Raw genomic sequence first — 25,475 nt, forward strand, 5'->3', positions numbered from 1 at the left:
ATACCCTGAGTATGATCGAGCGAGAAGAACTGGGATGCCGTTTCCACCTTTTGCGAGGCAGTCATGCCAGCTAAGGAGGAGGAATGAACCACGTCATGCCGTAGTCATTGCGCGAGACACTCCTGGCGTCGGGGATCGCGAGATGATCTTCGGCCATCGTAAGCACGGGTCTGCGGTAGGCGATCAAGCTCGCTGCCCTTCCAGAACCAGAAACCAGGCGCCGTTTGTTCGGGACAAACGGCGCCTCGTGTTCCGCGCGTACCTCAAAGACTACCACAAATGAGGTCCAGACAAGCCTGACCCGGAGCTGCGGACTGACTAGCGGGGTACTGAGGCTCCAGATCGAAGAGCAAGAGTAGGAATGGGCTAATTTTTTGTCAGTAAGAGTCTGACACTTTCTCTCACCTCGCTCAAGGCGGGAGAAGCCATAGGATGATTTTCGCCACATTAAAAAAAAAACAACGAAGCGGGCCGTTTATCCGGTAATCGTTACCGCGTTAAACGTTAAACGGCAGCTACCTGGGCCTTCCTATTCAACCTATAACCCTTAATTTTCATAGGAAATTTTAAATAAGAAAAAAGAAACATTTAAAAATATAAAAAGCAGTAGCCCACCAGTAAATCCAAGCTACCGGCGGTCAGGGCTCAAGAGAGAGGAATTTCTGGACAATACGCGCTGTGTCCAGAAGTACTGCCTTCTGCATCAGGCTCTTGATCCAACCGTCTAACTTTAGCCTACTCAGATATTAATTCGGTTATTACTGTTATTGCTTTTTTGTTGTTTCGGTTATTTTTGGCGGTTTTGGGTATCTGTGTGCGTAGGATTGCTGATTAATTCTTAAAGATTTTTGGTGCTATGGGTTTTTGATTTCGAAATTGTCTCAAGGTGCACCGATAAACGGCTTAAGGTACGCGTCCACAGGCCCGTTTGTCTTGTATAGAAACTCATACAACTGCCCCCACTGATCCGCATCATCGGCAATGCTTACATGCGGTGCGTACTGATGACGTCATACGGAATGCGTACGATGCGTATGATGCGGGGCTGTGGATGCTTACCTTTAAACTGCGATAAATGTATTCTAAAATTTTTAAATTCGAACAAGCTTCATCCATGACCACCCCGTTTTTTAGAAAGAGGCAGTTTACAATAACTATACAGATCGAATATAATAGGGTAGATTAATTTTAAAATACTTTCAAAGATATATTGATTAAAAATATCGCGTGACGACACGTCTAGGTACATGTCATACGTAGAAATGACGTATTTGTTCCCACTCCTATATTATTTATTTATATATTTATTTACGCAATATTAAGATACACGTGTCTATTATTTTTTCATATTTATTTTATCATTCATCGACGGAATAAATAGGTTTTTAATTTTCATACCTCGGTGTATTTATTTATTATGTCCCCGTTATTTCATCCCTATATGTATATAACTATAATTTCAAAATTTAAATAATTTATATTTTATTCCAAGATGTTTATTAAGCACTCTTATTGCTCCATGAAAAATTAATTCAATCGAATTAAGTCCAAATACAGTGACGACCAACTCGTAAAAGGGACAGGACAAAGATTGATATAGGTACAAATGTAAAGAATAAAAATTCTTTCACGTTTACAGTTTCGTAACTTCCTGAAAACCCCTACTAACTTACTTGATCCATTTACTGGAAAAATCTGTCCTTCAAAGTTGAAGGCTCGATTGGGGAACCCTTTTTTATTGTTTTGAGCTCAAATACTATTACAGACCTACTCCTTGTACCCTGTTTCAGTTTAAAATACCTTTAGATATGAAAAGGTAGAAGCGAACAAAAAGTTACTAAAAGATTTTTACAAAGTTACTAAAATATCTTTTAAGTAATTTTTTGAAAGGGTTGTGAAGATATTACAGATACTGAGCTCATAGAATTCTTTTTCCTAGATTTTTCCAATTCAAGTTGCTTTTCCATACGAGATATGCTATGCTATGTCGCTGTGTATGCATTGGCTTTCACCAATCATATTCATTGGTATACTTACATAACTTAACACTGGTGGAAACTGTTGCGAATTTTCCTTACACAGCTACATAGCTTAGAATCAGTGGAAACTGTCACATACTTTCACATATTAGCTATAACATCCTTTCAGCATGGCTTCATAGCAAACTTAATCCACGAACGCGAATACGATATATATATATATATATATATATATATATATATATCGTATATATATATATATGTATATATATATATATATATATATATATATATATATATAGTGCAAGTGACTTTAGTCCTAACAAGGGTTCAAATCCTATATCTCTTACTCGGCTGTAGTTCTAGCTAAATTAGATAACACGTCTTTTCTTCTGCTTTAATTATTTCTCCTGATTTATTTCGTTGCGGGACCGGTTATTCATGACCCTGGGATGCGCTGGATTTCAGTGTTCCGGTAATTTCATGGCTTATACTGAAGATCCTAGCTCACAGGAGTTGGAGAGGTTGTGGGAGATTGTCCCATTTAAAAAAAAATTATAAAGACACATACATACCCATAATCATATTTTACTCATAAAAATTCAACAAAATTCTTCTTCTTCATTCAACCACTTTATACACTTCCAATTTTATCTCAATTTGCACGCAGTATCTTTAAGTACTTACGCATCTTATAAAACACCCCAAGCGATGAGATGCACCCCTTAGGGGAGGAACGGAGGGGAGGAACGTGACCACACATACGATATTGAAGTAATGTGCCAAGAAATACACAATTATTAATTATATTTTCTTATGGGACGAGAGAGTAAAATATATAAGTCACTATTCTTATAAATTTTTCAGTGTCGTGGGACAAGAGTTTGGAATACATTATGTCGCTATCTCTATAAGTCTTCCAATTGATTTCGATCACGGTGCCAATCTGTTTAAATAGATGAGCCCACTACGTAGGAGATATTATAGTGTACAAGTGTGTGCGCAAATATAGGTGCACTCTCTGTTCCTTATTCTCTGAACGCAATGGGTTGGCAGATCTTCATGACTAGTAGAGGTAGGTGGGTATGCATGGCTTTCGAGGCGTGGGCTGGGCTAATGGTAATTTTACTTGGAAAATGCTGTTATCATTTTTGGCCAGCGCGGGCTTCGAACCCGCGTTACGTTGCACAGCAGCCAGATCACCCAATCACTGCGCCAATCTTGCAGACACCCAAACCTATATCCAACTGCTTGAGAACGTTACCCAAAATAGCAGAGCAGCTCATAACTAAATGAATCCCCGGTGTAGGCCAAAACTAGTTGGGTTACCTCATACGTATATTGCGAGTAAGCCATCATTATTAATTTAGTCAGGTCTTATGAGAGTTTTAACAAAAATAAATACACAATTTCACTTCATAATGAGTTTATTAACATTATTTATGTACATCAAGTCGTTAAAGATATGTATTCACAAACTAGTATTATTCACTATTTTATTAGTATTATCAAAATTAGTACTAGACTTACAAATCAATTTTATTTAAAATTAAATGATAATTTTCTCAATGTCAAAAAGAAACAGCTACGGTACGTAATTTTCTAAAAATTTGGCTATTTTTTGTGGTAGATCTATTGATTTTTTTTCTGCAATTACAATAAGTAATATAGGTTAATGTAAATAAGAAATTAGTAACCGATTTCAAATCCAAAATCTCTGGATCAATATTTAGATTCTGATGGTATAATAGATCTAATATCAATCCAAAAATTTGTTTTAGAACAGTTTATTAATTTCGTTCGTAAGTAAGTAAAAACTATTCAGTGTTTGTATTTACATGTAATATTGTGCTATAAGGGCTTGTTCACGGTGAACAAGAGGGCGCGGGCGCGGGTGCGGGCGCGGGCGCGATTTTGTGTTCACGTTTAATACACGTTCGCGAGCGTGGTTGTATAAGTTCAAACCTTTGAAATTACCTAACAGTGCGAGTGAATTACGCCCTCTACCGCTAGTTCAACGTCAACACACTCATATGTCTTTATGCGTTTGATATCGCCGCGCACACGCAACGCGCACCATCTCTGACTATGAGTCCCTGGCATAGCTCGAAACTAGTCGTACAACCTCGCATATTGTAAGTAAGCCATAATTATTAATTTAGTTATGTCTTTCGAGAGTTGTAACGCTACTTACACCGCACCGTGTTGTACGTGAACACTTGCCTGTAGTCCCATTATAATATGATTGATATTTAATTTCATCCGCGCCCGCGCCCGCTAGTCAGTGTGTACGAGCCCTTAGTCTTATTAAGTAAAATGCGACCATAATTATTCATTTCCTTACAAATTAATAAATGCAATGAAACAATACTCATAATGAGAAAAACAAAAAACTATCTATTACTGGGGAAAATGTATGAAGTCTCAAAAGATAATGGAAACAATTTAGAATACACCTTATTTCTTTATCATTAAGGTATGTTTTTTATTAATTAACCAATAAATGTAAATCCTAATCCACACTAAGACACTTTATAGTTGTGTTATTAAAAAAAAAAACATTTCAAAAATCATTAAGAGTGTGGATAAGTCGTGTTATAGGAAATTTTACAACTTATAAAGCGTTTAAACGAATATAAAGTCGGGATTTGTGCAGCAGTCGCTTCTTTTGTCTGGGTTTTGGGCCGCTTTCACCCATTTGCCGTGGCAGTGGGGTGCAACTAGGGCGTAGAAGCGGGTCGCGTGGCCGGGTACGCCATGCCCGCTGCAACGCCATTTAAGGTCTCGTCGAAGAGCTGCCGTCTCGCAGAGCACGCAGACTGTCGCGCCTGTGAAAAGAAATCAAGGTTTAGATTTTTAATGGAACTTTATACAGATGCTTAAACTATAAAATGTTGTGGTTTAAGACGCCCGCTTCTCATGCATGAGAATGCGGGTTCGAAAGCTACCAACGGCAAATACCAATGTGACTTTTTCCGAGTTATATATACTTTCTAAGATAATTTAGACACCATTGATAAATGGTGAAGGAAAACATCGTGAGGAAACCTGGGCTTATAAATTTAAGATCGCCAACCCAACCTAAATCGTTGGATAGTGCTAATTGCTTACCATAAGGTGATCAGTCTGTTTATACAATAAAACTATGTATAGACACTTCATCAATTACTTAGAACTTTAACTTTATTTATCTACGCTTAAAGTATAAAATGCAACAATATACACAACACAACGCTAAAATAAAATCGCCATTCTGCTTCCTAATATAAAATTACTAACCAGAGAAAGCAATAGCTACTATTATTTATGCAACTTATTCCAATTTCCTTTAGCTTCAGTGAAACTATTTATTAATTCAATAGTAAAACATCAAAATGCACTCAGGAAAGAAAACTTTACAACCTTCGTTCACAAGCAGAGGAAATGCTGAAATTGGTTTGCTTTTCCCATTTTCCTTCTAGAAATAGATGCAATGGAAAACGTACCTTCTCTTAATGCCTTATAGTCGGAGTCTGTGTGGCAAGCTTTGGATACCTTGGTGACCTCGAACTGGGCGCAGTATCTGGACAAAAGAAGGGGGGAAATGAAACATAGGGGTAAAGAATAAATCTTATTGGACGTATCGCTGTATTGAAGGTTTGATTCCGCACTGGATATTGGTGTGTATGTGTATTTTGAGTTGTTATAGTGATTATTGATTTGTATGTTTTTGACTAATCGTTTTTTTTTTTGGTTGGTGAAATTCATTTTAATTTTTTTTTTTTTGTTTATGAGGATTTTGTCATAAGTATCGTTAAAATGACATTAATAATAACGAAAAATTATGCTGTTTCGAAAGTTGACCCAATAATCTAAACTGAGATCCCTTGGTTCGATAACATCGTGCAGGCTTTTGTATGTATTACACATGTTAATAAATGATCTTTATCTTTATATTAGTGAATTATCGCCAACTTGTAATAAATTAACAAATTATTTATATACAATAATGTAATCAATAAATGTTTTAGTTCCGTATAAATTACATTATTGCAAAGATCAGTAGAGCTACTCCAGTTCTCGAATTTTCGTTTTATTGATTTATTAATGAAATTACTTAAAATAGCGTTTGATTTTTAATTTCAAATTTAAACCTATTTATTTATCTTCATTTCATTCGTTCATTTTTTTTCACGAAAGTTCGCAATAAATGGAATTGTAGTACGATATTTGCAAAGTATCGGACGAAACTTCGTTTTTCGTTGAATTAGAGTAGGCTTCCAGGTTTCAAGTTATGATGGCTATGATACTGAAAATGTGCTTATGTGGCAATAGGCTCACCGTAAAATAATCCACCTCTACCACAAATGGAGTATACTATCAAATTACTACACAGTTAAGGATGTAAACAACAGATGTATTTACTCCAAATATCCGAACCACTGGACACAAAACCTCTACTCTGTGGTGGAACAATGCAGTGAGATCAGCTTAGCCTGGACTGGTCGATCGACATCTGAGCTGTTGACATGACTACAGGAAATTAAACGCGATGCAATGCCAGCTGTGTGGTTATTGATCTGAATGCGTTTCTAAAGCACACTAACCCAGTGTGCTTTTCCAACCAGAGATGTGCTATGTAGCTATGCTAGGAAGATGTAATAGCTAAACTGGTCGGAAACGAAATGTAGCTATGCTACGAAGATGTAATAGCTAAGCTGGTCGCTAAGCAGCTCGGTGGAAACGGTAACGTGAAACGTTACCGTTATACTATAAGATAGAAGCTATACTAAGCTATGTAGCAGTGTGAGGAAGATGCGTAGCTCGAATATGCGATGTATTGATGGTTGGGAAGCCACCTGCACGCATCTTTCCATATAAAAAACATAGCTTAGCTGAGTCCGTTTTCACTAGTGCTAAGCTATGTGTACCAATGAATATGTTTGGTGGAAGCCAAACGCATCCACAGCAACTTAGCATAGCACATCTCTGGTGGAAAAGCACCCTCATTTAGAACTCCACATTATACGTTATATAATAAATCAAGGCAACCTAACATACTTGTAAGTACTATCAAATATTTGGGATTATTAATAGATGAAAAATTTAATTGGAAACCACAGGTAACTTCAATATGCAATAGATTAAGATTACTTCTTAGTAAATTCCATAACCTCAAAAGAATGGTAGATAATCGAACTTTACTAATGGTCTATTATGCACTGGCTGATTCATTGTTTAGTTATGGATTAAGTTGCTATGGATTAACATTTAAAACATACATAGAAGAGATTAGGAAGATACAATTAAGATTCCTAAAAATTATAGTGGATAAAAAAACAAAACAAAAATGTAAAGATGACTATAACAAAATATTTAGAGAATGTAATATTATACCCGTGGATGAAAAAGTAAGATATTTAATAGCACTAGAAACATATTATATGGAGGAATATAAAACTAAAAAAATATTTAAGTACAGTGTAAGGTCGAGCAAGAAGGGCAAGTTAGAACAGTTAAAAGTGAATAATTATTATGGGGAAAGAACTAGAAAATATGTGGTACCTAGATTATGTAATAAGTATGAAGAATTGAGGGAAGATAAAAAAATAACATGTAAATTAACATTAAAAAGAAAAATTAAAAATATGCTTGGATACGGGAAAGAAAATAAATTGTGTATAAATAGAAATAATACATAAATAAAACATTGTAAGTAATGAATAAGGGAGTATGTAAATAGATATTCATTTAGTAATTAGATATTCTACATGTGTAATTATGTTAATGAGCGAAACGCCTGCAAACTGCCAAAGCAGTTTGGCGATTATTAACTTATATAAACTTAATTGTAGAATTGAATTGAATAAATAAAAAAAAAAAAACAAATAGGTTTCAAAGAAGCCTAAAATATTTCTTAACACATTTTCATTCGGAACGATAGCTTTTCTACAATTTTAATGCCTATCGTTTATTTATTGGGTCTATAGAATTCCTTTAGGATTATTGAAATCATTCACTCTATTGGCGACATCATTAAAAACCTCAATGTATATAGACCTTTTATGTTATAAAATCTTTTCATAACACATAATACTAAGAACTCTTATTGATTTTATATTATCTCCTGAATGTATAATATATTTAGCAATTTGACTTATTTTTTTCTATAAAAACTATTGCTTGACTACAATCCTACCTGATGGTAAGTAGTGATGTAATCGTTGATGGTAAGGCGCACTAGTTTTGTAAGAGCCTATTCACTCTAGACTTGAAGATACCCACATTGAATTAGGGCCTCCGTCCGTATTGAAATTCAACTTTAAAAAATAAGTGGACCGGCTTTTTTACCGCCTCCATTTTTTAAGGTAATATCTCTAAAACCTTATCCTAAGTCTGAAAAATACTATGAAAACCGCATCAAAATCGGTTCGGCCAAACACGAGATTATCGCGTGCAAACATATATAAATACAAACAGGACAAACTCAAAACGTCCTTTTTTTAAGTCGGTTTATAATAGACGTACCTACGTATATTTCAAACGATAGATGATATGATATGTATGTAAATTGTATATTTGGCAACGTATCCACGACCCAGGATATAAAAAACTGTTACACGTTTTTTTTAGTATTTATAGTCTTTAGTAAATATTGTTTAATTTAATTTTAATGTAGGTATTAGAACTCACTCTCTATGCGAGTTGGATTCAGGATCGTCAGGGTTGCGCAGACGCAAGTTCTTGCGGATGTCGACTGTCTCGTTGGAATGGCGGCTCACTGATAGACCACCCGGTAACAGCATTGCAGTCTCATCTGTTAAACAATATTATATAAACTATAGATAATCGATAAATGGAAAAGTTAAACGATATTATAAATAATTTTGTAATTTGATAAAATTATGGTCAATAGGAACAATAAAAATATTTGAGACAGTTATTTTGTACCAACTATCATTTCTACTGTTTTCAAAATGTTTTTTTAACAAATCATCAAACAAAAGTCGGCAAAAAGATTTTATTGCCACAAAACAGTCGTTGTTTTTTCTGCTTTTACTAATATTTTGCTACAATATTGAAAGCTAAATTATCAAAAGATTTTTCTTCTGGCAAAAAATCGGTATCTAAGTTTTCTCTGAAATCTCTCAGAGAACTAATATAACAAGATAATGATATTCCAAAGTAAAGTAAATAAGATATTAATTTAATAGGCACTACCTATTTAACACATTAAACACCCACGGGAGGCAAAAGTAACCGGCGCTAGCGGAGATTTTACCGTCAACAGTTTTATTGCCAGTCACAAAAATCTGTATAACATTTACAAAAGAGCTCCCAACTTACCTCTTAACGGGACATCACTGTCAGCAGAACAGCCTCTATGTTCCTGGCAGGCGCGTCGCTGCACCAATGAGGGGCAGTGTCTGCCGCCGTGCGCAGGCGCCTGCACCACGCGCCGGCTGCGCACCATGCTGCCGGAACCGCAGTTTGTGTCGCAGTCAGACCATGGACCCCAACCAGATACCACGCAGTCGATTACTGGGGACAAAGAGACAGGGATATTATCAGTTTTCATGTCATCATCATCATTAATAGCCTATAATGAAGCCAAAGTCAAATTCAAAGTCAAAGCATTTATTTCAATTAATCCTAAATTAGGCACTTTTGAAACGTCAAATTGAATTGTCCGTCAGTCTGTCCCCCGCCCGAAAGCCCCGGATGATTAAAACACCCGCTTCTTATGCATGTGCATGTCTACCAATGGCAAGTACCAATGTGACTTTTTTCAAGATATATGTTTTCTAATATTTTTTAGACACCACTGAAAAACGGTGAAGGAAAACATCGTGAGGAAACCTAGGCTTATAATTTCTAATTATAAGTTTGAAATCACCAAACCGCATTGAGCAAGCGTGGTGATTAATGACCAAGTCTTCTCCGTGCGAGAAGAGGCCTTTGATCAGGGGTCACTTGTAGGCTATTGATGACACAGAGAAGGCCAATAAACTATATAAAATATATCACACACAACGATCCACCTTTTGTCAACTCATACCTAATTTTGTCAACTCATAGACTAAAAATGTTTCGTCGATCAAAACATGAAAAATATAAAATTAAAGAAAGCCTTCTTTCTTTACATATGACATACTATTTTTGCTATACAAGATCTAAAAATATCTTGAATAAATTGATATACAAAGACGAAATGTAATAAAACAAACGTTTATTAGCTGTCTAACTAAATTGACATGGTAACGCTTTCTATTTATTCATGCACAAAATGAAATCTTATATATTGTCACTATATTTTACTGAAAAACATGATAGACAACATAATATTATATTTGAATGTCTCGATGACATGTCTTTGTAATAGCAATGAGATCTAGAATTGTGCCTGAAGTATAGCAGTAAGCTCAGTCCATATACATAGAACTCATAACATAGGTAAAAAATTGAATGTCCAACTTGGTAATATTGCTTGCTGTTATGTGTATATTATGTCATAAATAATGTTAATATTTTTGTGAAATATATAAACGTGTTTTAAAATTATCTGTCATGGCTTTAATAAGAGATAAGCACGGCTTTAGTGAAACAATAAGATGAAATCTTAGTTATTATATTGTCACTATATTTTACTGTAAAACATAATAGAACAGTTTATAACATTCAATTACAAAACATAAAGAAGTTAAATAAACATTGACTCTACTCTGCACAAAGTTGTTCACAAATACACACAATACGAGAGACACTGAAAGATATAACTCTTTCATAACCTACTCATACATTGATATTATTACATGAAAACAAAATACTCATAATCAATAATTTACATTTACCATTGTAATCTTCAAACAAAACACTACCTCCTATTAAAGCCTAGGCAGACAGTTTTAAAGCCCCTTACATAATATTCTATTCTATTCAGTAAAGGCCCAAGGGACCCACTGCATCTATTTATAGTTACAACAATTTGCATGGTCTTCTGCTCAGGTCAGTGACCTCCTAGGGTAGGCTCCTGGTATTTATAACTCGATAACAGCGATCATCAATCATTTACCCTATATTATGAACAATGGTGAGTTACTTGAGAGGATCGTTTGTTATAATAAATAGGGTCTGAAAAATAATAATTGTTCTTTAAGAAAATGTCGCGTCTTTTAATCTTTTAACGAGATAGGACCATTTTTATACTACCTACTATCATTTATATTTTATATCCTTTAAGTTAATAACGCACTGTTAAACCTGCTCTGCTCGGCTCCTATTGATCGTAGCGTTTTGTTTTTTTTTTTTCAAAAATGACTATCCGTCGCATACAAAATAATGCATTCAGACCATTGGTTTTGGAGATTAGCGCATTTAAACAAACAAATAAACTTTTTAATTTTATATAATAAAGTAAGCACTAAACGTGCAGTCATGAAGATCAGACTTTGGCCAACACAATCGAATATGAATCCCCGTGCTCTGACACCAACCTTCATCCAACGAAATTAACAAACTTGTTGTTTTATAAATCAATGTAAATTAATATATCAATGAAAATACGATCAAACAATAAACCAAAACACAGGATCCCACATGATACAGAGCAGAATGTAACAAAAGCTATCCGTGACTGATTCACGTACAATCTGAAGTGATCTACAAATGTACGCAACACAAATATTGTTACATAGACACTACCATTTTCAGTGCTGTGAAAATCCATTTGGATTAAATTTTAAACCTTGAATTTCTTGTACACCGCTTTATTGGATACAAAACTCTAAATAAGGGCGAAAATCATCCAATGACTTCTCTCCTACCTTTGGTAAGGCGAGAGGAAGTATCAGACTCTAGCTGATTAAAAACCACGACGTTCCTACTCCTGCTTTTCGACCTGGAGCCCCAGTAAACCCGCTATGTAGGTCAAAATGTAAGATATCAGCAATGTATCAGTGTTATATTGCATCTTGGTAAACCTATTGGCATAACCCAAGCACCAAACCAAACTCCTAATAAAATTAAGAATTTTCCAAAACCGAAAAACACAATAACACTTTGCTCAGACCAGAAAAACCCGAAACTCCGACATCGGCAGCCACGCTCTTAACTGCTCACCCAACCGACTAGTCACATTTTATTTACAGTAGCCCAAAAACTCAATGGTACGGCCTATTTGACGGAAAAGGCCCGGAGGCTATCGTGTGGAAATTGTGTATTGAAACACAGTCTACATTTAGGAGCGGACCAATATTTTACCATTTCAATACAAATACAATACAATTGAGGGCCTTTTTTATTGTATTGCATTGTATTTCGAGACGTAAATGAGTGGGACTTGAATTGAGAAACTTAGGACGTCTGTTGAATGTCTAAATGAGACGTTATTTAAGCCCTAGGCATTTTGGAGGTACGGAAAGTAATGAGAAATGCAAAGGACCGAAATTCTTTGAATATTGTCAAGTCATTTTTATTCATTTGAATTCAAATGACTACGATATGATATGGGCTTTTATTATTTTCATTAAAATAAGTTCTAATTTGTATTAAAAGAATACCTTCATCATATATTTTTACTTTAAAATAAGTATCAAGAATGTGTGTACCAAATATCAGATCGATCTGTCATCAGAAAGGGGGGTAAAATTTCAATTACAAAATATGACCCAAACAAACAAACGAGGCAAGCTAAATAAAATAAAACAATTTAGTGTCTAACCAGTCATGCTTCGGCACGAATGGGCCGGCTCGACCGGAGTGATACCACGGCCTCACAGAAAACCGACTTGAAACAACGCTTGCGTTGTTTTGTTGTGTGAGTGAGGTTACCGGAGGCCCCCCCTTTCCCAATCTTCCCAATCCCTGATTCTCCAACAACCCTTAATTTCCTATCCCTAAAAGGCCGGCAACGGACTTCTAATGCCTCGGGTGACCGCGATTACCATCAGATGATACGTCTGCTCGATTACCGGCCAGAAAAAAACCATTTAAAAGGAAATCTCGCTACTTTACACCAAATACGTAAGTCCGACAAGAATTAACCACACAACTCGACATAAAACTAACTGTAGTTTGTAGTGGTATTCGATTCAGTAACGACTGTTTTGTTCAACTCGGTGCACCGAATCGAATCGCAGACCGGCTTCAAGTTTTAAAGCTAAACTTTGCACTCTGATTTCTCTACGGGCAAATACTAGCAAGTTGTGTGAAGTGGGTTTTAAAAAAAAGTGACTTTCTTGCTTTCTGATAGGGTTATTGACCTTTGGAGAAGAGTGGTGCTGTGTCAAACTTTGATTGGTTACACTGAGAAACATACGGATAATATTTTAATGTCTAAAGTCGAAAGAAAATATTGAAATGATATATTATGAGTAAGAGCTACACGAACGGCATGTTGCTAAAAGCAGAGGTAAGGCAACCTTTGACGCGTCCGCGGCATCCGTTGATGCGTCGGCAGCAGCCAACATTTCAACTTCGAACATCTTTGTTAACGACGCGCAACAATGCCAACGACACGCGTCGATAATTATTATTTTATTTTGTTTGAGGTAAGATAATCATTCTTATGACTTCTTCCGCCTTGGGCGAGGCGAGAGAGGAAATGTCAGATTCTTTCTGACTAAAAATCACCCCGTTCCTACTTTTCCCAACTTTCCCTTTACCCAATTTTCATCAATACCGGAAAAAAAGATAGTTATTTTGCCCCCGTAACACTTTTATCTCGAAGTCATATTGAAAAACTACTTAGTTTGTAACATTTTCTATTTCTGAATCTTGAAATAGAATTCTTTTTACTCCCGGAATGGCTGAGTTCACATTTTGTTCGACAGTCGCATAGTCGCTGCACTTTGTACAATGCATTCGTAGTTGAGACGTGACCGTTTTCCAAGCTACGTTTACGAATGTTGCATTTGTACAAAATTAAATGAACAATGTGTAGACAAAAGAACACTAAAACCTATTCCTCAGTAGATTGTTGATACTCGGAAAAAAGAATTTCAAAATTAAAGCAATTGATAAAAAAATCAGTTAATCCGTGAACATGGCGCTTGCAACAGTGCCGAAATATCGGAAACTCGATAAAATGAATAAACATGGTAAATATCCCGTTATAAGTTATAATAATAAAAAAATTAGTAACTAGTACTCTTCATGATGAAGAGTCCCTCTGTAACTCGAAACTAGTAGAGCTTTTCTCCATTTATAATACGAGAGTAAACCGTGATTTTTTGTTAATTTAGTATGTCTCACGATATTTATTATAAAAAAAGAGCTAGTAGTTATAAAAAATGTACCTACGTACATACCTACATAGGTACTGTTCAAAAAGTCATCAAACGTAAGCCAATTTCGTGAACCGAAACTCCCCAAGCACCAGTTCCAACGCACTCGCCAGAATTTCCAGCGGGAACAAAAGAGACTCGTCTAAATCCGTTGATTGGAACCTCGCCCAATATTGTTAGCAATAAATTTCCAGGCATATATCTACAGCTTTAGGGCTCACACTTTATACCACATTTCCTACACGTAAAGCACCAATTTGCCACGTCATTTATTCTAGACCTTAACATAAATCACTACAAAGATTCTCACATAAAACAATTTTACATTATTAAATAAGCAATATATTCAAAAATGTCGTTACGAGGGCTAAGAATGTTCGGAGACTGTGAACACGGGTCCAGAGCTCGGGTAATGGCCTATAAAATGGCTTTAAGAGGCCATTTATCATGAACGAGTGGGACTGCGTCGCCGGGTACCTATTGCGAATTTATTGACATTCGCGGGATGACAGAATACCTGACTCGATCGTTTCGACTGCATTTACGATGACTCAGTCTCCTAGTGTAGGTACAAATTGAGATTTATTTCTAATACTTTTGAAGTACGGTATACATTATTCTCTACTAGCCTCTTTCAGCGGCTTCGCCCGCATTATCGGGATAAAAGTTAGCTTATGTGTTAATCCAGACCATAATCTACCTCTTTTCTTTTCATCCCGATTCATGCAGAGTGCAGTTTTGACGTGATTGAGTTATAAACATACGCAAAAACTTACAAACTTTTGCATTTACAATATTAACTGCCGTACACAGTCATTTAATGATTACTTAAACTATTCCTTAGTAAATATTTTTTATAGAAAATAATTGCTAAGGAATACGGCGGTAAGTATGACATCTAGATCTGTTATTATTCTTTGTTTTTTGTTTGTGTGGGTGTTATAAACGTTGTTAAAGGGTAAACGGATATTTCAGGTAATCGTTTAAAATAAAATAAGTGGAAATTCTCTAGAGGGATGTAAACATCTTCACGTCGTACCTTTTTCTGTATAAAACTAATACCATTCTAGTTTTCCTGGAAACGTAGTGCGTAGGACGTGAAGTGGGTAGACAGAGAAACCTACATTAGAATAAAATATGTTGCTAGGTCAGCGCGGTTTTGTCTTTATACTAAGCATACATTTCTGTTTATCATCAGTTTTGTGAAACATACTTTTTTTAAGGGGGAAAATCATCCATTGTCTTCTCTCGCCTTAGGCGAGGCGAAAGGGAGTGTTAGACTCTTACTGACTAAAAACCAACCCGTTCCTACTTCTGTCCTTTGAGCCGGAGCCCCGGTATACCCGCTAAGTAGTCCACAGCTCCGGATCGTGAGACATACTAAATTAATTATTATATTATCGGCTTGCTCAGGTAACTGTTTAACATGGAATTCGACTAGTTTCAAGTCATGCTAGAGGCTCATATTCATGAGCAGCATTACGCGACACACGACGCGGCGATTGTCGCACTGCTCTCCTTCCTCGAGTTCCTCGTCAAACAGTTATGTGAGCAAGCCGATAACATAATAATTCATTTAGTATGTATTATTAATTTCTGCTTATAGTAAGACAATATTTGTTAATTTTAAGCTATTTTATTGACGGTTTAAAACTTATATCTTCAGCTTTTTACGCGAGCTTTCTCAGTAACAGCACAGAATCTGATATAGCGTGACAAATCTGACCACTATTAAAATCGACACCAGCAATTTATACTACGCTAACTCGAAATTTGGAAAAAACGTTTTTTTATGCCAAGTTGCTTAAAATGTGTGTTTACATACGTCATAAAAAAATTGAGAAGAAATATGCAAAAATAAGAAAGTTACAAATCTTATAAAACGCTAAGTAAAGGTACTTTTTGAAATCACTCGATTTATATTACGCCAACTATTATTAGCGGAGTGTGCGCGGAGATCACTTTGGTCAAAGTCCGTGCAACACTGCACTAACTCATAGTTAGCGTAGTTTAGTGCGTTCATGTGTATACTTGTTCGTTTGTAAAATGAACGACTTAGCGACTTTTATATAGTAAATACTTATGTGTTAACGTATTGATTAGTTTATTAATGGTACTTTGACTATTCTTTTGTAAGTAAGTACATATTCTTTATAAAAATATTGAAATATGCATCAGATGATTGATCATGCACTACGACCTCCCGTACTACACTACGCTAACATAAGTTAGACTTGTATTAGATGTAACATTTTTTTGATGAATTACGTTTATATACGGCTAACTTGCGCTAAATCAAAAAATAGAAATAATTAAGGAAATATAAATATGAGATATTACAATGAATAAATTAAATATTAAGCATACCAAATTTCAAAAAAGTATCTTAATTAATGTAAAAGTTATCACGTTTTTCCCTTTAAACGCCTCTACTGTAAAGTACGCTTTTTCGAGTTAGCGTAGTATAAATTGCTGGTGTCGAAATAAAAAAGGACGTTCAAACAAACAAAATCTTCTTTTTAGATATAAGGAAGGTTTAGTTTAGATCTAGGTAGAAAATCTTCAGACAAAAATGTCAGTCAGAGAGATAGACAAGGCCAGCTAGTGTCGCTTAAACAAGTAAAAAACAAACTAGATAGGCAGCTGTTTTTCTTCAATTTCTCCACTTTTCTTTTTTTACGGTTATATCGGGAACTTTTAGTTTTCAATCATGTGGCGTAGTTGTTGCTTAGATAGTATAAGTACTGTATGAACGATGTTTTTAGGGGTTTTTTTATTAGAGACATGCTATGTAGCTATGCTACGAAAATTTAAATTATTTATTTATTTTATTTATTTAAAAAGCTTTATGCACAAGTAGGTACATGGGCGGAATTATAGACAAGCTGTGAAATTATGTGACCGTTTTCACTGATACTAAGCTATTAAGATGCGCCCCCGCGATGTAGCTGCATGAGGAAAATGCGCAGCTCGAGTATGTGATGTATTAATGGTAGAAATGCCCTCCATATCACACGTCCATTGCACGCATCTAAATAAAATTCTTCATTCCATAAAAAAACATAGCTTATCTGAGTCCGTTTCCACCAGTGCTAAGCTATGTGTACCAATGAATTTGATTGGTGGAAGCCAAACGCATCTACAGCAACGTAGCATAGTACAATCATCTCTGGTGGCAAAGCACACCTAACCGGTGATATGTCGGAACACAGATCTACACGACAGACAAAATGTTCTCAATTGTCTCTCATATACCCGACAGACAAGACGTTAAACGACATTTCACATCCCATTCACAATCCTACGTCCACAATCCCTTCACAAACATTTATTATGTACAAAGCAGTTATATTTGCCAATCAGGCCACAATAATCTATTGCTACATAACCACACTCCATTAAAGCCAGACAATAGGTCTTTGTACACTATCTGATCCTCGCTACTGAGACAGAAACTATGTATTATGTGGTGTCCATTGTTGCAAGCTTGTTTTCTTGTGTGGTTTTATAGATTAAATATTGGAGGTAATATGTAATAGGTAATATTGTACTTAATTTTTCTTTAAAACAGATTGTGAAGTTAATAGGTTCTAGCAGGATGAATTAGAAATTATTAGATCAGGTCTATGTTCAGTTGTGCAGTTTTTAAAGATGGTATGATGATTTTTCGTGGTGGTAGACATGGTGGCCCAGAGGTTAAAGACGCCTGCCAAGTACCAATGTGACGTTTTCCAAGTTATTTGTACTTTCTAAGATTGTTTAGATACCACTTACAAACGGTGAAGGAAAACATCGTGAGAAAACCTGGGGTTAAAGTTTCTAATTAATTATTTATAAGTACCAAATCGTCAAACCGCATTCAGCAACCGTGGTTATTAATGTTCAAGCTCCTTTTGTTAGCAGTAGCCAACACCAGTTGGCTGTAACACTAAGAGACAAGTGTGTGATTATCGATGTAGTATCGATATCTGGAAGCAATATTTCATAAGAATTTAATTTTTAGTGTAGTAAAATTAGAATTTAATTAACCACGACGTAAGGAGGTTCTCAATTCGTATGTTTTTCTTTTTCACTTAGTGAAGTCTGTATGTATTATATATTTCAAGATATTGTCCACTTCTTTCTTTCATTTTGACACAAAAGAACGTAAGAATGACAAATGGAGTACAGTTACGGTTACGTGTCGAGATTACAAAAGCGGTCAATGAACTCGCTTTTGTTTTTTTATTATTTTTTTTCCTTATAAACAAATGTGCAACAATAAAGAATGGGAGGGGAAAATTCATCCCCTATTACATATTATTATTATATTGCAGTGGTGGAAAAGGTAATAGGGGGAAAGAGCTCTCTGACTACTCCTTTGGGGAATAAAAGTTTGAGTGTAATAAAACACTCATGGTGTTTTGGACGTGGTTTGACTTGGTAAAGTAGTTGAAGCATTCATTTTTTTTAGCTGATTTTCTTATAAGCAGTTGAGACAGAGTCAATTGCATACCTACTTATACGAGGCAGAATTCTAGACTTTAAGGTACTTACTAGATTTGAAACATCGAAACACTAAATAATATAAATCTTTTTCAAAATATAAACTGAAAATAAGCTAATTATCTTTCTCATAACGTACCAAATATTAGCAATTAGTACCGAATATAGTAACTTCATCAACATACAGTCATTATTCTAATTAACAGATACTAAACGGACAGATATGGAGACACAATAGTAGGACATACAATAGTGCCTCCGACCAAACACTCGATTACCGACCAAGTTGTTTGTAGTTAATACAATTACTGATTCAATTACTTCGATTGTTTGGTAATATAATAGGCGGTTAGTAAGCCTCTTCTCACACGGAGAAGATTTTAGCATTAAATACCACGCTTGCTCAATGCGGGTTGACGATTTCAAACTTACAATTAGAAATTATAAGCTCAGGTTTCCTTCACCATTTGACAGGGGTGTCTAAATAATCTCAGAAAGTACATATACCCGGAAAACGTCACATTGGTACTTATTGTTGGTAAGTTTGCACCCTCATGCACGAAAAGTCTGCACGAAATTGGTAGGTTACGAACCCACACCCTCATGAATGAGAAGCGGGCGTCTTAAACCTTCAGACCACCACGACATTTTGTTGTACATTGTACTTAACATCGTACATACATTCGACATTTTACATCACAGTAGAAAATATCATATAATAATATGTTGACGAAGGTACGGAGACATGAAGTTTACCCAGCCACATTAAATCCAACTCCAAGAGATTAGCAAGTACTAGCACGAGTAGAGTATAAACAAACACTTGAGCTAAGTAATATTAGTTTAAAGTAACTGGTTGTTATGTAATGTACTCAGTTTTACTCAGTGATACTCAGTAATACTCAGTATAATGTAATGGCTACCAGTTTAGTTTCAGCTAATATTTACAGTGCATAAGCTGCGCAGTGTATGTACACATTTTAATGATGTATTTGTGAGATGGGTATTGCATTAAATTGTTTTATTTTATGGTTTTAATGAATGAAGAAAGATATAACATTTAAATATTATTTAAACATATATCGACAGCCTATAAGCGGCCACTACTGACCAAAGGCCTCTTCGCGCAGAAGGATTGAGCAATAATCACCACGCTTGCTCAATGCGGGTTGACAGTTCAGACTTATAATTTGATATTATAAGTCCAGGTTTTCTCACGATGTTTTCCTTCACCATTTGTGAGTGGTGTCTAAATAATCTTACACATAACTCGGAAAAAGTCACATTGGTGCTTGCCATTGGTAGGTTTTAAACCCACACTCTAATAAAGGAAAAACGGGCGTATTAAACCTCTGGGCCAACAATTATTTCAACAACTATAGTTAAATATTTACAACACAGATCAACCTCTATAAACCGAGTCCCACTTAGTCATCAATCCACGTTCTAAATTAACTTCCTCATTTATCTTAGGGAACACAGCCGACGATCTGAATAAGATATTGCATAAAACGACACTTGACAATTAGCAATGTAAATAAGGTTTTACTTGGTACACGGGCAACTTTATTGTGGGGCAACTATCGCGGCCGATCGCAATTCTGTCGTGTTGAAATTTGTTGATGTCAATGGATACAAGAGGCGATTAAGTATAGAATAAAGGAATATAATAAAAAGCACAAATGGGGAGTGTGATGGATTAAGTCTGATGAGGCCTCATCAGACTCTGGTGTACATGTGCCAACTTTAATCTGTAGATAATATTCGGTTTAAGTTAAAAAATTAAATATAGTTCTGTCTACGCTAAGAAAAGCAGGAACGATAGTAATGTTTCATTAAAAATTAAATGTTACTTATAAATGTTTATCAAAAATATCCAATTTATTTATTTATTTTAATTTATTGCCCGATTTTGGTACAAAGGCGGACATAATGCCACAGGCATTCTTTCTTGTCAACCTTTAGGTGTTGTGGAAACAATACGGTAGTTACAAATCAGTTTGACATGTATTTTTAGATAGTAGATTATAATTGATCAATAGGTAGATAGATGTAATAGATGTTTAAATATAATTATCACATTTAATTGCTTTTGCAAAGTTGCTTTCAAATCGCTCGTCTACATACCCACAAAGCAATGTCTCTTAGCTTGTTCCGCAGTGGGCCTCAAGATTAAAGCCTTTTAATTAGAAGGGAATGTTTCGGCTTAATGGTTAGAATGTTTGTCTTGTCGACACAATGTCTGTCGTAACTAAACGGGCTACAGTTAATGTGAACAGAATCGTCTTTGTTAATGACGCACTGGTGATGAGAAAAGTTATTTGTTTAGATATTGATTCGTGAATTTTACTTTATGGGTAGTGAAACTCTATTGTTTTGTAACATAAAATTAAGTCTGTTTGTATTCACTGGGAATGAATGGGCTGAAGTAAAGGTAGACGTAGAGGTCACCTTTCTCCCAGTGTGGGAGAGCCATGCTTCGGCACGAATGGGCCGGCTCGACCGGAGTGATGCCACGGTCTCACAGAAAACCGACGTGAAACAACGCTTGCGTTGTATTTCGTTGTGTGATTGAGGTTACTGGAGACCTAATTATCCCTCTACCCAATCTTCCCAATCCCCGATTCCTTAAAAAATATTTACATTCCTGAAAGGCCGGCAACGCTTTTAACGCCTCTGGTGTTTAGATGGACACCCGAAACACCAGAGGCGGCATCGCTTACCATCAATCAGGTGATCCGTCTTCTCTAATTTACAGGCTTATACCAAAATGAAACACATGGCTCTCCCACACTTACAATTTTATTCTGTTAAAACAATTTAAATAATTACCTAATCCAAATTCCTCTTTCCACTCCTTTGATAAGCACACATATTACTAAACCACATTATTTTACTTAAAACCTTGTAATTATGTCCCAACTGCCCCCTGCAATTAGTGGAGATGTCGACGTTTATAAGCCTTTGTGTTACAGCCTCAGTTTCGGACATGTGTCCCGTACTATACGTACCCCAAGGCAATAGAACTTGATGTTATGGTTATATTGCAAACATTACTTTCATGTAAAACTACATAGCGTTATGGGTTTTGGGTTTGGATGAAAATAACGTAGTACCTATAGTGTCTTTTATTTTTAGAAGTTTTAAGTATTAGTGCTTTTTTATTGGGACAATCCCACCGCTACCTCCCAAACCGCTGCAACTCCTGTAAGCCAGGATCTACAGTAAATACAATTATGAAAACACCGGAACACTGAAGTCCGGCGCGTCCTAGGGACATGAGTGTCTTCTAGGATCCCGCTACGAAATAAATCAAAAGATATTATTAAAGGTGAAGAAAAAGAAGTTTAGTTTTAGTATATAAAATACGTCACACTCCCACAAATATTTCCTTCTCTGACTATGGGAATACGATCCGACACTCATTGTTTAACAGTCGGACTTGCGAACACTCGCAAAACAGCGGTAACTTATTATGTAAATTAAAATTAAACCCTTCAAGTTAACATTTAAATGAATAATTATGATTTAATTTATAATTAAAATTTCATTAATTTACTGAAATATGTAATCGGTTGCCTCATTAATCGTGAGTCGTCGTTGAACGGATTACAAGTACTTTTGCCGAACCGAATTTCCATTCGAGCAGTCAATTTCAGTTCATATGTATGTAGAGAATATTTTTGTTGTGAAAAGCCCCTATCTATAAGACTGGTATTACAGTAAATACAAATTTAATTATCGCAAAAATGGATGTGTTATTTTAACTTAATTATACACACAGAAAAAAGATGACAACATTTTACAAAATACATCAGCCCAATTTATCATTCCAGTCAATATCTCGGCACACATTAAATCAGGAAACACGGTCGTAATTAAACAAAAAAAACATATTCAATCACACAGCGACATAATCATAAAAAAACGGAAAATGTGCGCGATCAATCAAATTAATGTCCCGAAAAAAAAAGTACAATGACAAAAATTACGTGTTCGAAAAAATTCAAAATAAGAACCAACAACGCGTAGACAACAAATCTGTTTTTTTTAAACACACGCAATGTTTATCAATGACATCAAAAAATTACCTGTTCCACGTAACAAGTTTAATTTAACAAGTATTTTTTAATTTGGTTACGAATAAGGGTCCGAAAGGGCATATAACTCTTCAAGCGAGATTGGGGCCCCGACAAAACTTCAATTAACTTGAATAATTAGAGAGAACCGGGCTTTGAGAAAGGCGATTTTAAACCGTAGTTGGGTAAATAAAGGATACTTTTTTATGTAAACAACGCCGAAGAATTGGTGATTAATTGAGGGGTTTAAATAAAGTTTTCGAGATCGTTAAGTAAATTGGTGCGTTGAATTTTCTTAAGGATACAACAAAGAAATAAAATTGATGACAAACAAGTCGCGGCTTGTGTTAAATCATTAATTATCTTCAGTAGTAAACCAGTACTTAATGTAATGTAAACTATGTTTAAACGGTTACTAATCTTGGTCCGCCATTTTGAGACGGCGATTGATGACACAATTATTGTGTTTGGAAATAAAAAAATATTGAGAATAGAACTTTTACAGTTACATAGTTTCAATATAATTCATACCTCTATACTAGAAGTTACCAATCTTTTGTTGATCAAGGACAATTTTGTTGCATTTTTGTTGGGCCACAGACCCCTGCTACCATTAATTTTTTATATGGACCTACATAAGATTTTCACCAGAGTCGTGAGTTATGTTGTATCGTCACGCCTTTTATTCCAGAAGAGGTAGGCAGAGGTGCACATTACGGCACGTAATGCCACTGTACAATGTACACACTATTCACCTTATACCAAAGTCTAAACACAGCTATGGACCAAACAACCATACCACTCCATTCTATTTTTAAAAGTTACAAAATAGACTCCAAAATTGACCCTTCCTTTTTATTACCAGTCGGCTACAGTCAAAAGCATTAATCTAAACGTTAGAAATGAACCCAAAGGTTAGAGTAAACTGCGAACATCACAATCTCACTCCTTTATAACACAAAATGAGCTAGTTAATAGCCAGTTAGTGAGCTCGTCAAATTTTAATATACAGATATGAAAGGAAAAATATTTGAAGCTGAAAATGGTTGGTAACTGTTGAAAATGGACTCTGTTTCTGTGCCAAGACTAGATATTTGAACACCCTTTGATTTCTAGAAGTTAAAATGTAGTAATGTCCAATTTTAAGACCCATGTAATAAAGAGCCTAGTAGCGTACATTGGTCAATAACTTCATGCTACTCTGAAAAATTATAATACCCAAAACAATTTTTTTTTATATACTTTTTTGTTTGTTTCGGCTAATCTCTGAAATGACGGAACTGATTTTAACGAGGATTTTTAATGTCAGGTAGCTGATTTACTAAGGAGTAACTACCCTTAACCGACGACCATGCATGAAAAGACTGATGACTGTTAATGAAGCGAAAGAGGTATGTAAGATTCGTAGTAATTGCCATTCCATTGTCTCTACCTACCCTTATGAGAGACAGGCGTGAGGTTATGTATGTATGTGTTTTAGAAAACATATTTTATTTCATAAGAATAGAAATTTAAAACCCAAATTCTGTCAGAAGTCATTATCTCAGCGTACTGCTAGTATACAAAAATAATATAATTATAATGATATCTAACCTTTCTAAATTAAGCCTCAGGTCTACCAAGATATTTTTATATTCTATTTTTGTCTTACTACTTAGAAATACTCCCCCAGGCGAGGTACGCGTGAGGCGTGCTTGGAAAATATTTGATTTATCGCTTAACAAATATTGTAGAATAAAGTACTGTAATAATAATATAATAATCTATCATTTTCCATTTAGTTCTCCACTTTGTAACACTTAATTTTGTTGGGTTTTATCTTTTGAAAGTAATAATTACTAATTATTATTAATCAATCATTTGTTTTGACGCAGTTTTCGTGTATTTATCTAAAAATATAGAGGTTGCTTTTATGAAAAAGTAGCTGAAATACAAGACATAAAAATGACATTTATCACTTTTTAACCCCTGTAAGGATAAGCAGAGGCCGTGTAACTACATAATATAAAATGTAAAATCCACTTTTTATCTGTTAAGCCCATGTCTGCCTATTGCCATATTTAGTCACAATCCTGAAGATCGTACTTATTACTAAGTTTTTGAGGTCGAAGTCAAAAATTATTTATTTCAAATAGACCGGAGGCACTTTTGAACATCGAGTAAATGTTACGATATAAAAAAAATATTTGTAGCAGACAAATATTTTCATCAGTACAGATCAGTCCTCTAATGAAGTTATTTCATGAAAGAAATTACTACACATATTTGAAAATGCGGATATTTTCTATTCTTTTTCTTAAAAAACCATAAATACAGTAAACCTGCAAAACAACTAATACCTTATACCCCAAACTATCTACACCACTATAACAAGGACTGAGATACACTTAGATTGAATTAAGTATTCAATCGTAGTGTCGACACCCCTATTCACTAGCATTTGCACCCCATTCCCCCACAAACACTGCTTACATCCCCCCAGTTCCCATTACCCGGATTTCTAGGAGAACATCAAAGTAAATGAGGATCATTGCATCACATGAATGCATGGACCCGGCCACCCGGATATAAGGCGAAGGGCATAACGACGGAGTATAAAATATCCGTATGTTGTAATATGACGTCATTTTTACCGTGTGTACACACAGCTTTACATAATATAGGGTGTT

The 25,475-nt window shown here is 35.3% G+C and overlaps 1 protein-coding gene across 1 annotated transcript in view; it reads right to left on the bottom strand.

Annotated features, from left to right (window-relative positions):
* Nucleotides 1-3,388: 3,388 nt before the first annotated feature.
* LOC118275137 (somatomedin-B and thrombospondin type-1 domain-containing protein) overlaps nt 3,389-25,475 on the bottom strand; it is a 77,833-nt gene continuing 55,746 nt past the window's right edge. Inside the window, exons 3-6 of the mRNA XM_035593004.2 lie at nt 9,306-9,500; nt 8,652-8,775; nt 5,465-5,541; nt 3,389-4,807 (exon numbers count right to left, since the gene is read on the bottom strand). Coding sequence (XP_035448897.1) covers nt 4,605-4,807; nt 5,465-5,541; nt 8,652-8,775; nt 9,306-9,500 — 599 coding nt within the window. The 3' untranslated portion in view covers nt 3,389-4,604. The remainder of the gene's footprint in view (nt 4,808-5,464; nt 5,542-8,651; nt 8,776-9,305; nt 9,501-25,475) is intronic.

Source organism: Spodoptera frugiperda, chromosome 11, assembly GCF_023101765.2.
Source record: "Spodoptera frugiperda isolate SF20-4 chromosome 11, AGI-APGP_CSIRO_Sfru_2.0, whole genome shotgun sequence".
Classification (NCBI taxonomy): Eukaryota; Metazoa; Arthropoda; class Insecta; order Lepidoptera; family Noctuidae; genus Spodoptera; species Spodoptera frugiperda.